Source organism: Suillus subalutaceus (assembly GCF_016647625.1).
Source record: "Suillus subalutaceus strain FC151 chromosome Unknown DFJ58scaffold_126, whole genome shotgun sequence".
In the NCBI taxonomy this organism is placed as follows: domain Eukaryota; kingdom Fungi; phylum Basidiomycota; class Agaricomycetes; order Boletales; family Suillaceae; genus Suillus; species Suillus subalutaceus.
In genome coordinates this window covers 32,698-45,905 of record NW_024540375.1, presented here as the reverse complement: position 1 = coordinate 45,905, position 13,208 = coordinate 32,698, and the positions used below count along the sequence as shown (strand labels likewise).

General features: G+C 47.4%; 3 protein-coding genes across 3 annotated transcripts; 2 read left to right on the top strand and 1 right to left on the bottom strand.

Moving 5' to 3' along the window:
• Positions 1-1,889: 1,889 nt before the first annotated feature.
• On the bottom strand, positions 1,890-3,154 carry DFJ58DRAFT_808550 (uncharacterized protein). The gene is made up of 7 exons (XM_041391301.1): positions 2,983-3,154; positions 2,940-2,962; positions 2,636-2,837; positions 2,342-2,524; positions 2,198-2,294; positions 1,973-2,148; positions 1,890-1,913 (listed from the first exon to the last, which is right to left on the bottom strand). The coding sequence occupies exons 2-6, from the start codon at positions 2,960-2,962 to the stop codon at positions 1,973-1,975; spliced, it is 681 nt and encodes a 226-aa protein (XP_041239442.1). The 5' UTR covers positions 2,983-3,154; the 3' UTR covers positions 1,890-1,913.
• Positions 3,155-4,640: 1,486 nt separating this feature from the next.
• DFJ58DRAFT_916491 (glutamate-cysteine ligase-domain-containing protein) lies at positions 4,641-7,350 on the top strand (the record flags this gene model as incomplete). The annotated part of the gene is made up of 14 exons (XM_041395479.1): positions 4,641-4,790; positions 4,839-4,966; positions 4,987-5,136; positions 5,203-5,379; positions 5,438-5,571; positions 5,632-5,786; positions 5,840-5,956; positions 6,007-6,151; positions 6,203-6,315; positions 6,367-6,564; positions 6,614-6,886; positions 6,932-7,052; positions 7,105-7,225; positions 7,281-7,350. 14 exons carry the CDS (start codon positions 4,641-4,643, stop codon positions 7,348-7,350), a joined length of 2,052 nt encoding a protein of 683 aa, XP_041239441.1.
• Positions 7,351-8,588: 1,238 nt separating this feature from the next.
• On the top strand, positions 8,589-11,444 carry DFJ58DRAFT_808529 (peptidase S28). Its single transcript, XM_041391300.1, is given in 13 exon segments — positions 8,589-8,606; positions 8,690-8,712; positions 8,769-9,015; positions 9,072-9,116; positions 9,169-9,463; positions 9,516-9,572; positions 9,705-9,889; positions 10,131-10,313; positions 10,365-10,386; positions 10,437-10,523; positions 10,571-10,625; positions 10,645-10,659; positions 10,709-11,444. 11 exon segments carry the CDS (start codon positions 8,769-8,771, stop codon positions 11,039-11,041), a joined length of 1,524 nt encoding a protein of 507 aa, XP_041239440.1. The 5' UTR covers positions 8,589-8,606; positions 8,690-8,712; the 3' UTR covers positions 11,042-11,444.
• Positions 11,445-13,208: the final 1,764 nt, after the last annotated feature.

Here is a 13,208-nt window from a genome sequence, read left to right as displayed (position 1 = left end):
ATTCCTTAGGCAACTCCTGGTCCATTTGGTTTCAGTTTGTTTCGTTCGTCAATTACCTTCCTATGTCTATTCTTGTTGCAATCCTGCACGTGCAACATGGTCATCACACTCTACTAACATTAGTGAGCTCTCAAGCTGTGCGAATCTGCATCCCCGACTCCACGAAGTGGGGAGGGTTCTGTAATCTCTAAACGTCCAGGTACCCGTATTTACATGTGCGCGCGAATTGTTTAAAGTTCAGGCCTAGATAGACTACCCAAAGTTCAAGCGAGGCCGCATATGCTACCTCATTGGAAAATTTTCCTCTCCCCACATTGCGCTTTGCGTTGGTATGTCCCTATGTCAGTCTGCCTGTCTTACTACGATGCATGGGTTTTGTTGCGCTGGACATCTACTTTGGGCGCTCTTTTGCGGTCTACAAGGTCTCGCACGCTGTCTTGGTTTCATGTTGGTCCAATTCCATCGTTCGAAACTTCTGCCAAGGACGAGTCTCATTCCAATCTAAACGTTAGGCGTTTCGCCGATCCGCATTTCTCGCACGTGTCTGGCTGTTCAGCACCCTGCGCTGCTGTATGTCTTCGCTTTCTGTGACCCTTCCAATTTCACGCTTTGAGCTGCCAAAGCTCCCTCCCTCCCACCGATGCTATCTCTGTAGAGAGTGCCACATCTGATGTTCTGGTACGCCTGAACAGGATAACATCTTATTTTCACGCGCTCACTTTGAGATAGCGCCATACATGCACTGTACTGTGTTCCGGCGCTTTCCCCATCAGCCTAGCGCGGTTCTTTTGGACATGCATTCGTCTCTTGTAGCCACATTAAATGCTGGTTTGCTCATACGTGCCATGTAGATAACCTAAGTGCACTGTCGGCTCCCGCTCTCTGCACTGCTGTCCAGTGTCCTGGCTGCCACCGATCTTCCGCACGCGTCAAGAGAGACATGAAAGTGACTGACAACTGATACAGTGCAGGTAAATAGGGGATGTGGAATGGGCCGGTCAAATGTAAGAGGATACTATCCATAACTTAGGGCGACCTCGATAGCTTGCGAATACAAAAGGCGTTGGGCAGACTGACAGGGTGGACTAAAGCTAACGAGATTCTGCATGAACAGGGCTAAATGGATGACGTTGACGGAAAGGCCGTTCCTGTGTAGCCTGTGTCTGAAGGAACTCGGGAGAGGCTGTGAAGGGTGCTGAACATGAATCTGGGAAACGCCGGCCAGACAACAGAGACAGGTAGAGACATGTATTGCACAGATCATGGAGCGTTGTACAAGCCTTCTTGGGAAGGAATCAAGTAAAGGAATTGACCGGTCAGGGGAGTCGGGAGCTGGCGGCGAGCCGCCGCTACGATATAATATACAAGTACAGCGCGTTGGAGAGTGAGACCTTACGAGTCGTTGAAAGTTGTCGCATATGCAGGTCGCAATGGGAATTGTTTCCGGAGCGCAGCGATGTGCACGCGCACGCATACTTATGGTCTGTCACATCGGCTAGTCCGATATAATGTGTCCTGGTCTTAGACTTCAATGCATTGCATCAATCTACGATAGGCGCTGTGAAGCCCTTTGTCCAGGAATTCAACATGCTGGCATGAACCACGGAAATTACCTTGCGCCACATTGAGTCGTGCAGTGCTGCCTGCTGCCGAGAAGCATTCCAAACTTCGTTATAAAGGTTTGATAACTCGGTCTTGATCATTCGAAAGAAACACACCTGCGCTCACCTCGCTTGAGAGTCCAAAGTTGGATAGCAGAAGAAGAAACCCCTATACAGTAAAGCATGATATCTGGACAATGCCACTGAGTCTGGACAACTGCGGGCACCAACTTCTGATAATATACATGTATCATTTCTGGGTGTAACCCAAAGACAATTGGCGCATTCGCCGTACACGTGCTCAAACACAGCCTGATTAAGTAGCGAGTTACACAATTCATCATAGCTCGTTGAAGGCACATATACATACCTCAGGAGGGCAGCCTGGTGCCAGTCTGCCGTCTGGATGCCCGCATGTTTTTTGGAAGAGTCTCTTTGAGTGCACACCAAGCGAAGAGAGCGGGCAACCACGCCCAGGACAATATTTCTATTGTTGTCAAGAATTGAAGCCACCACACTCCAGAAGCGTAACACGCGATCATAAGAGCTATGGGATACTATCAGATCGATCTCGGTATCAATATAGGACCACTCACATGACATCAAAAAGAAGATAGAAATTGTGAGGGATATAGTCGGCCAGCTGATGAACAGAAGTGTACAGCACAGTCGAAAGCGTGTAGCCGTCAGGACCTGCAATTTTGTGAATACGTATAAGTGCAGTCAGGTCTGCTACAAACATCTCTAGCCCAGATTCGATCACAGGCTTCGTATATGTTGACCACAGCTAAACCAGAAAGCAAGCCGCCGAGGGCATGTGCGAAAGATCCTAGAGCTAAGATATAGCAACCGCGTATAGTGTAGGGAAGAAATGATGTCAGTGGCGGTTGTGTTGAAAGAAAGACTGCCGAAGTAGTGAGCACCTGCAATCCAGTGTTAGATTTTTTTTCTTTGACCCTAAGAAGTGCTACATACCAAGCCCGTCTGGAATGTCATAAATCAGTACATGGTTAGGTCATACCGATATTTCCTACCACTATGTTAGTATTACTCAGTCTGTCAATAAAAGTCTTCCTATGTTTCTCCCATTCATCATCGTTGATCTTAGACTTCCAGTGATGTTCGAGAGACGGTCTTCCCAGTGAGATCATACAGAGTGAACGGAATAATGTGGACGGTATAGGATGTTTATTGAAGTCTGGAACCGCCCAATGGTCTGGTACCGACTGGGATGGCCTACAAAACTTGATCAATCAATGGTCCGGGAGCAGTCGGGTTACTTGCTGATTGGTTAAGTTTCGCTGATTTGTTAAGTTTTGCTGATTGGTTGAGTTTTGCTGATTGGTTAAGTTGTTCTCCATCGACGCAATGGGTAAGAGTAGTGGAATTACTTGCTGATTGGTTAAGTTGTTCTCCATTGACTCAATGGGTAAGAGAAGTCCTGAAGTTGAGGTTTCGTCCTGTTCCGTGAAACTGGAGGCGGTCTTATGTAGTTCGCTGTAAATGGTATAAGCAAGCACGCCATGCTGGTACTAGCCAAGCTGGGATGGGTGGCGGCATACACGACCATAACCAGATGAGGGCGACGATCTGCATGGACCTCATCACAGAATCGACTAGCACGCTATCAATTCGCTTGAGAAACATGCGTATCATTCATGAACCTCGCAAACAATAGATTCTTTATACCCTGAACTTATATATCAAATTCATAGGCGAGCGTTAGAAAGTCCTCAGGAGAACATCCAACTTGCATGATCTTGACGTTATGTCAATTAGTGGAACATTGAATCCGCATGACGTGCTTTGGTAGGAGCGTGCCAGAGCCAGGGAAATGACAACTGACAGAATAAGCGCCTCTAGACAACATGGGGATACGTGGATTATATCTCACCGTTTGGTGATGCGGCCGCAACATTAAGCTAAAGCGAACATGCTGAGTAGAGTCTGGGGGTCTTTTCATTATGAATCATCTGACCGGGAGTGTGCGATACCCTGTTAGCCTAGTGTTGCATATGAAAAACGTTCAGTCCACGCAACTTGATTGTATATATTTGTGCCCATAACCTTCTTTGAAATGTGTTTGCTCTGTGACTTGTCACGCTCTATCATGTCTGCCGCAGTGTGCAAATCTCACGGAACAGCTACAGGTGAGGATTGTTTTGAGTAGCAGAAGACAGCTCGACTTGCTGGGTGCAGTCAGCAAAATGTGTACAAAATTTTATAACCACCCAGATTTTGGACAGACAAGAAATCCATTTACTCGCTGTCGTGGCAGGCTTCGTATTCTCAACTAGTATCAGGACCTCTCATTTATCACATCCATTCTTGATGCCAACTCATCCCTTTTCCTCGATGAAATTCAAGAGCAGTTACTTTAGCGTGGAATGTTGAAGTCTCGACTGTCGCATAGTCTTCGGTCGGTTCATCGACATTTTCTGGCCTCCCGACTCAGCCAGCCCAAGCCTCACCCTACTTCTTCCTATCATTCATAACTAGAATACACCCAATAGAACATCCTGGCCGCTATATGTACCACCAATGCATCAGAGAAAGTGCATAGTGACTAGTCACCATAATACTTGGTACCTCATTTACAAGCAGAAGCGAAGACCTGGTTCACCGCTCAGCGCTCAGCAAGCAACAACCTTACATTGGCACTCATGAGTCTATTGGTATTTTCACTCTTTCTGTCACTGAGTTAATGTTCGTACCTTGCTGCAGGAGCCAAACAATTTCGGTGTGATAACAGGTCACACCATCACAAGAAAGTTGTCCTTTTCGTGGTCAAGAGGTTTTTGTCGCCGCTGTTCCTACTACTCGGGTAAGTTGGGCAAATTTGCAGCTGACAAGGTTTTCGAGGTCTTGTCGTTACGCTCTTAAGGGGGCACTCATTGCTCGGTTTGAAATTGTTCGAAGGAACCGAGTAAGTTCCGACTGATAATAGGACACCTTCATGATGAGTTCGCATCCCGTACCCCCGTTTATATATCCAGCAAGCTTGAAGCAGCTTGCACAAACTTGTGCCCGCAATACGTCATGGGCCTCCTGTGCCTCGGAACACCCTTAACATGGGATGAAACAAAGCGGTATACAGACCATGTTCGAGAACATGGTATCACGCAGTTCCTCCATACTTGGGATCGAGTCAAGGACAGGTGGTGTGATGAGTTACTGTGGGGAGACGAGGTAAGTATTGCCAGTCCCAGTTTTGCCTGCTTACATATATAATGAAAGGTGGAATACATGGTCGTTACCTTTGACGATGAGGAAAAGAATGCAAAACTTTCTCTCCGCCAGGCTGAGATCCTCACAAAGCTTGGTCAGGTCGTAGGCGAACTCACCGACGACGATACACCTGCCCAGTGAGTGTTTGGATCCTCAGGACAAGCGCCGTAATAGATTCGTCCCTCAGCGTGACGGTTCCGACTTTCCACCCAGAGTATGGAAGATACATGCTGGAGTCGACTCCTGGCTCTCCGTACACGGGCTCTATCTCAGACTTGTTATCCGTCGAGACAAATATGCATTACAGGTAATGTCGCGTCTCGCTCGATGTCTGCGGGTATTCTGCCTGGTATTGAACCTTGGCTTTAACAAGACGTACGCTCACAAGAAAGCACCTGAAGGCAAATGAAATCCCATTTACCTTCACATCTTTCCCTCGCCTTGGAACGCACGGCGCCTTCACTGAACCAAATTTCTCGTCAGAAGATGCCAAGTCTAGTTACAGCCTCTTTTTGCCTGAGGAGATTACGAGCCTTCACCCACGTTTCCCGTCAGTGCTTGAGCCTTTTTGACTGCATATGGGCGCAGGACTTATCCAATTTGTTTAGTATCATAGTAGCTAATGCCCGCAGTAGACGGGGCTCCAAGGTCGCAATCAACCTTCCCATATTCATTGACAAAAGAACGCCTCGACCATTCATCGACCCCACTATACCATCGCGACGTTACCCAGAAGATCCAGGTAAGCGCCAGTGCAATCCTATCCCATTTACTAAAACGTATTTAATCTACCGGTGAACAGAGGCGGAGAACGGTGTGGCATTGATCGATCATATTTACATGGACGCATTGGGCTTCGGGTTTGGATGTTGCTGTTTGCAGCTCACTTTCCAGAGTTGCAAGGTAGATGAAGCAAGGCGCATGTATGACGCTCTTGTCCCCGTTGGGCCAATTATGGTGCGCAGGTGCTCTTCCGAGGCAACCCTTTGGCGTACTGAGATGTTTTGCAGCTAGCCTTGACAGCAGCTAGTCCTGCATGGAGAGGTTACCTCGCTGATGTAGACTGCCGCTGGAATGTCATCGCCGGCAGCGCCGATGATCGCACACCAGAAGAACGCGGTTTGAAGGTTAGTATCATTTCAGTTCCTTATCAGGGTTTCTGAAATGAGTATGCTAGCCCTCAAAAGACAACTGCATAATTCCTAAGTCCCGTTACGACAGCGTTGACCTCTATATCTCGAATGATTGGATGAACAAACCTGAATACAACGACGTCCCTGCACCTTATAATAAAGGTATCTTGCAACGTCTTCGTAATCACGGTGAGTATGGGGCCTTTATGACTTTATTACGACTGACTCCCTTGGGCTTAGGCATAGATGAGATGCTTGCCAAGCATATAGCACATTTATTCATTCGAGATCCTCTCGCTGTATTCTTTGAAACCATTGATCAAGATGACACTACTAGCAATGACCACTTCGAGGTGATATTACTCTTCGTCCTACTTTTCTTGTTACCCTGAACGTCTTGTCAGAGTATTCAATCCACAAACTGGCAGACTCTTAGATTCAAACCGCCCCCACCAAACTCTCCCATCGGCTGGCGTGTAGAGTTTCGCACTATGGAAGTGCAAATGACAGACTTTGAGAACGCTGCATTTGCTGTCTTCATCGTCCTCCTTTCCCGCGCCATCCTAGCATTCAACCTTAATTTCTATATTCCTATTTCCAAGGTTCAAACGGATATTTCTTGTCGATGTCATTTGACTGATGTTGTAGTAGGTTGACCAGAACATGGCCCGTGCGCAGAGGAGAGACGCAGCTCGTTCCGGCAAATTTTATTTCCGAAAGGACGTTCTTCCCCCAGGGCATACTACTCCTACCATTACTCCACCTTCGTGCTGTGGATCATGTTCGCCTGTGGAAAGTACTCCAGCGAAGGAGAAATTACTTCGCAATTGGTTTTCCCGCGTTCCTAGACCATTGTATGTGAAAGATGGACCGATTGAAGATGAGTATGAGGAGATGACTATGGAAGAGATTTTCGTTGGAAAGGTGGTTATATATTCTTTTCCTATCAAATGTTGACAGTTATCTCAGGGATCCAAGTTCCCTGGTCTGCTTGGCGTTGTCGAGGCTTACCTCGACACCTTAGACATCGATGAAGAAGACAGGTTGCAAATAAGCAAATACCTCGACCTTGTCCGCAGACGCGCGATAGGCACAGATATCTTTTTTTTTTCTTTTCGGATGTGTGCTTAAATCACTTTTAGGCTCTTTACAGACACCCGCGACTTGGATTCGTAATTTCGTGCGCTCTCACCCAAGCTACAATCACGACTCTGTTGTGAGCCAGGAAATCAATTACGACCTTATGGTCGCTGTGGACGAGATGTAAGTGGTTTGCATGATGGATATATTGTTAGATTCTCAAAACTTTTTATGATAGTGAGCGTGGCGTGCGACGCGTTCCAGAGCTGTTACCAGAGGATTACATGCCTCTACCATTCCAAGCCTAACAGTCCTTAACTTATAGCGATATGTATTGTTTCTCTTGGTTTTTTTTGAGAATTGTATTACCACCTATGTACAAACCATATTACTGTCATTCCTGTACCTTCTTCTAGGGTACAGGTCTGGCAAAAATTCCCGCTACCTTTAGTTGTGTATGCGTTTGTGAATCGAAATAAACCGTGAATTCTGAGTGGCGGTGAAGCTTTGAAGGGCCGGAAAATTGTGCAAAGCTGTTGAATTTTTCCACGGCTAAAATTTGACTGGTGCACGCACGTCGCAGTGGCACCAAGTACACCACAAGCTTGGACCCATCCAGCCTCCAATATACTCTCCCAGCTCTCCAACATGCTTACAGCAACCAGCTGCACCTTCTCCTTACCTAACTCATTAAATTTCTGACTCCTTCGGATAACCGGTCTCGCTGTCTTCAGGCATTTTTTCTTCATCTCTCCCGTCACCTTTAAATACTGTTTCATTCTCTTCAGGGACATGGCGTTGCAAACCTTGTCAGTACGGCTTCAGGTTCTAGATGTGTCTTTTTTTTGGCCGAGCTAAGGATGCACGACGGTACTTCCTCATGTTGCAGGCACATTTTACCACTTGTGTGATCTGTTACTTTCGCCATTGGCTATTGACTCTGCCATCATTCAGACCTCCCAGGCCAAGCCCTCAGTATATCGATGATGCTCTCACTCGTCGCGTGATGCTGAAGAGTCTCCTCCTGACAGCATATCACCTGGTTTATCAGAAGTTTTCACTCGGTTAGCCAGTTCATGTGTGTAGTGTACAAATAAAATTATCTTTCATAACTACGGGCCTGTCAGGCATAAACTGGCAGATGTGATGGTCGATAAGCGGCGATTCCTGACACGGTAAGCTGAGGCATGGCCAACCAGGGCACATGCGATCCCCGAACTATCTGGCGAACTTGAGCTCCTGGAACTCCGGGACTGTCAGATTCGCTGAAAAGTTGTGGTATATGGTCGGAGAGACTGCGCTTAGGTTGCTTCTGTGGTTCTTACACACCCCGGTTTGCGGGGGCCACATGTCATCCTAGAGCGGTGAGCACGGTGAGCATATAAATCTCTGTCAAGCAGTATTTACCATTTATCATGTAAATCCATCTCAGCCATGCGAGGTTCAAGTTCAGAATACTACAACCAGGAAATCCATACGTCTGGGTCTTTTGCCAAGTTCCATCATTTTGTTGGACGCACCGTCACGTAAGGTCATTGAGCTAAGTACGTCCAATTATATCCTCTTCAGGCTTCTCTTGCGAAGCGAGTAACACCGGTGGTGTCAACTTGTGTGTCAAATTGCAAGTGTTACACTGCCCACTTACAACATCCTTCCATGGCTATAAAAAGTGCTTCCCCGACTATGGTCATGTCATTTAACCCCACCCTGACTGTCAAGGCTCGACATGATGTGGATTGTATTGCTCATCCTTTCAGGCCTCGCCCGGGCAGCTATCCCCAACGCCATGCTTCGCGGCATGCCTTTTCTTCCAAAGCTCTCAGGGTCCCAACGTTCCCTCACTTCATTCAATGGCACAACGCTCCCACCTATTACGACCGTCTATTACTTTGATCAGCTCATCGATCACAATAATTCAGACCTCGGAACCTTCCAACAGCGATACTGGATGGATTGGGAGTTTTACGAGCCTGGTATGTTGTGAGGATCAAGGTACAGCTTCCAGTAACGTCGACCTGATGCATTGAAGGTGGCCCCATCATCTTGATGACGCCTGGAGAAACTGACGCGGATGGTCAGTTTACCATCCTTAATTTGCAACTTTCTCTCAAGCACTTGACTTCTAGGCTACGAGGGCTACCTTACCAATGAAACCATCAATGGTCTCATCGCTCAACAACAAAATGGCGCAACCATCATCATCGAACATCGTTTCTTTGGCTATTCCAATCCATACGACAACCTCACATCACAATCCCTGGCTCTCCTGACCATCCAGCAGGCTGTTGATGATCTCGTATATTTCGCCACCACTGCTGACCTTCCCATGCCTGGGGGTAACGCTGTAAAACCAGGTCAAGCGCCATGGATACTGATCGGAGGAAGCTACTCGGGGGCCCTCACAAGTTGGACGATGGTCAAGTGAGAATTTAAAATAAAATTTCGATTTTTCAGCATAATGATTAACGTAAAGCAAGCCGGGAATTTTCTGGGCTGGATATGCATCTTCGGCCGTTGTAGAAGCCATCACGTATGTTATATCACCGCGCATCTCCCATTGTTCTGATTGCTTCTCCTTCCGTTATAATCAACTGAATGTATCCGCATACAACGTGCCGATTCGCTGAAATCCGGCATTGGATTGCTGTTCTGACCCAAACAGCGATTATTATGCTTATTTCACACCTATTCGCGAGTATATGCCACAGAACTGTTCATCTGATGTACAGGCAGTGATTGCATACTTGGATGGGATGTTCACGGCTAATGACACCGCTGGAATCCAGACGCTCAAGGAAGCATTTGGCCTCGGAGATGTTGTACACGTAACCGATTTCGCCAGTGCACGTGAGTTATCGTTGTCCTTCATTCAGCTTTATGTATTTGCGTAGAACGGACAGCACGGTTAGCATGCCCTCTGACCTGGGCAACACTCGTTGCGATTTATCTTCCCTTCACCAACGCGCGCTGATTTGGTCACAAGATCGTCCTTCCTATCTCGTTTTCTTAGGTTTCCCTTCTGTAGTGTTCTTTTTGTCAATTTGATCTGCTGCCTTTTTGAGTCAACTAACTTTTCTTGCGCCAACAGTTCAATACAACCTGTTTGATTGGCAATCTCTGCAGCCCGATGTTGGCCCAGGAGCAATGTTCTTCGAGTTCTGTGATGCACTTGAAGTCAAGGACGGCATTAGCGCCGGACCTCGGGGATGGGGACTAGATAATGCTATCTACTCTTGGGGTAACTTCTGGAATACCACGTACTACAGCTACGGTAGGCGGTCCCATTGATTTCTGATTAATGTGGCTAAACTTGATAGTAAAGTCTGTGGAGACGAGGATGCCGAGTACGTATCCTTGGGATGTAGTCGTTCAAATTGGCTAATGGTGAAGATAGAACTTGTCTTGGGACGTATAACACGAGCCAGTCGTTCTGGACTGACGTTTCCGTGAATAATGCAGACAGGTCGTGGCTTTGGATGGTGTATGTATTCTCATTAGTTCGAATATCCACTCTAACAATTATTCCAGGTGCAATCAAGTCGGATGGTACCAGGTTGGCCCTCCTGAAGGCCAGCCCGCAATTGTGAGCCGCATCCTCCAAGTCCATTTACAATGAGGTACGTATATTGGATACGAAACATGAGCATTTTTCAATATAATCTTCAGCGCCAATGCGTGAACATGTTTCCTCAAGCCTTTGCCTATCCACCTCAGCCGACCACTGCACAGACTGATACTACGTATGGCGGTTGTAACGTGGACATCCAGCGTCTTTTCTTCGCCAACGGCCTGCGTGACCCATGGCGCGAAGTGACTGTCTCTGCTGATGGGTTGAATAAGCCTAGCACTCCCAGCATGCCAATCTATGAGGGCGATGGATTCCACTGCTCAGACCTGATCACGGAGAATGGCATTGTAGACCCGACTATTGCGGTCGTGCAGGAAGCAGCATTGATGTACATGCATGAGTGGCTTTCTGAGTGGAAGCCTAATGCTTGACGACTTCTGTAGAATGTGGAAGGTGCCGATTCCTGAACGCTCGGAAGGAACCGGCACCACACGTCCAGCTGAGTGACAAGCGTTTTCTTCTTCCTCGTGGTTTTCTTCTTCACTGCATCATATGATCGATCCGCTCGCTCCTTTCACAGTACTCTCACTCCTTTCGCAATACTCTCGTTGCTTACGCAGTACTCTCGCTCCTTTCACAGTACCCTCGCTCGCTAGTGTACATTTGAGTAATCGTTCATGAATACCCGCTTCGTATAAAATGGTCATTCATTTAGCCCGCATGTCGAGTTTTCCCGGCGGCAATCTTGCCAGCGTTCGGGCCGAGTTAACGCCCGGCCCCAGCCCACTGTTCGTCTGACTTCAACGTGTGTGCGATAGACGAGGCTGGATAGACTGCTGATGTAGCCTGCCGGGAATCGGGATGTCCCGGCACCATCATGATACATCTAGGCGACTCCCGAGTGAACGTTGTCCGCTTCCTGCATTCGTTTTTCTCTCTGCCACGACTTCGAGTTCGTCGTACCTCGCACTTCCTCACTCGCACCCACAGTTTTTCTTTAGACTCATCCACCACTCCCTTAGCCAACCTATTAAGATCGGATCATCGTGTCAGCGACTCTCGCCAAGTCTCGAGCCAGACGAAGCTGAACTCTGGGGACCAAAACGGTTATGTAATAATAACTTATACTGTTTTATGTTTCAGCAAGAATATTTGGTGCGTTCCGAGCCGTACCAGGAATTGGCATCCGCCGCATTCAGTCATATAATATGCCAGCGCCACCAGAGTAAGTTCGTAGATGTAGATATATATAGGTCGGTCCCCTCATTTCTATTTCCAATTTGGCCATTATAATCCAGTGCCGCGGAGGCTCTCAACCTGGAGAAGATGCCGATAGTTGATTGAAGTCGGGGTCGTCTCAACTTTCGACTCCTTGAGTTTCAGTGATATGAAGCTCAAGATACCATGTTAGAAGGCGTCCGGGAAAGGTAAATTTCGTGGTACAGCTTGGGCGGTTTCGACTCCGTTCGTTACAGATTCTTCATTCCTCTACTACCTTAGCTGGGATATAGATGGATGATCACGTTCAAGCTACGTTTTGCAACCTGGTGCGTCCTCGCGATCTCTATTATCCCATGCTGCGTGTTATGTTCTTGACTTGGATCACATCGAGGCATTCGCTCGTGCTCCATGTAGTCGATACCAGCTTGCCTGAGACTACGATAACCGCTTAGGCCCCTCCGACTATAGTAGCTGAAACTTGATGGCCGACATCCCGAGATCCGTGAACGTTGAAGTACAGATCTGGACTATTGAGCACATCAATTTAGACATAAAAGCCTCGGATGACAGGCAAAGCTTTGGGGTCTCTGAGACCGTGCCCATTTGATGCCACGGCCCTCAGATAAATTGATATTGACCGGTCGACCCTCCCAGCTACATCTTCGGAGCGCGACAGAGGGTATGTATATATAGTCTCATGGTTTTCAAGGACGTACCGGAGGAAACGGATTGACTGCAAGGCGACGTGAGTCAAATGCTCTTTGTAATGGCATTAACGTTGCTCCCACAATGAAAGGGTACTCAAAAATTGCTTGAATGCATCTCGTGAAGGAGAGGGCTACACGTGAAAGTTTTTGTTAGTCAAGACAATACTAAACCTGTATACCAGTGGATCGAGTTGTTACTCGATCCGAGGGAAGTTAATCCTTGAACGTTCGAACGATCGAACTGGTAAGAATGGCACATCTAGCATTTGATATTCGGCGTCCTAGCGCAAATTAGGCCTCTTGAGTGCCGCAAGGACAGCAGGTGACACACAGGATTTAGGCAGAAATAACCAAGGACCTATTCGTATGTTGATCTGTGAAAACTGCAGCTTTTGCGCAGCGAACTGGGTGATGATTCAGCCATCTTTGCGATCACGAGTTTGTGAAAACTTGTGCTCACCTGCGCCACGGCGCACGGCTGCATTGGCCACATTGTCCCTACGGCGTAACTGTGGATCAGGACTGAGAATAAGCCAAACTAGACAGTCAGCGACTCGTATGGGAAATCCCTACGGCTCTCGATGGCTCCTGAGCAGTGTTATGTTTGAGACCAGTCGGACAGGAGTGTGGTCAAAAATACTATGTGATTGCTGAATAAACAGAATGGCAT

Coding starts and splice junctions, on each gene's coding strand:
- DFJ58DRAFT_808550 (XM_041391301.1), bottom strand. CDS start 2,962: ATGGAGAACAACTTAACCAATCA. Junction 2,295..2,341: donor ATCGAATCTGGGCTAGAGAT/GTTTGTAGCAGA, acceptor ACAAAATTGCAG/GTCCTGACGGCTACACGCTT. Junction 2,149..2,197: donor TATCTTCTTTTTGATGTCAT/GTGAGTGGTCCT, acceptor AGTATCCCATAG/CTCTTATGATCGCGTGTTAC.
- DFJ58DRAFT_808529 (XM_041391300.1), top strand. CDS start 8,769: ATGATGTGGATTGTATTGCTCATCCTTTCAGGCCTCGCCCGGGCAGCT. Junction 9,016..9,071: donor TTGGGAGTTTTACGAGCCTG/GTATGTTGTGAG, acceptor GATGCATTGAAG/GTGGCCCCATCATCTTGATG. Junction 9,890..10,130: donor AACCGATTTCGCCAGTGCAC/GTGAGTTATCGT, acceptor TTGCGCCAACAG/TTCAATACAACCTGTTTGAT.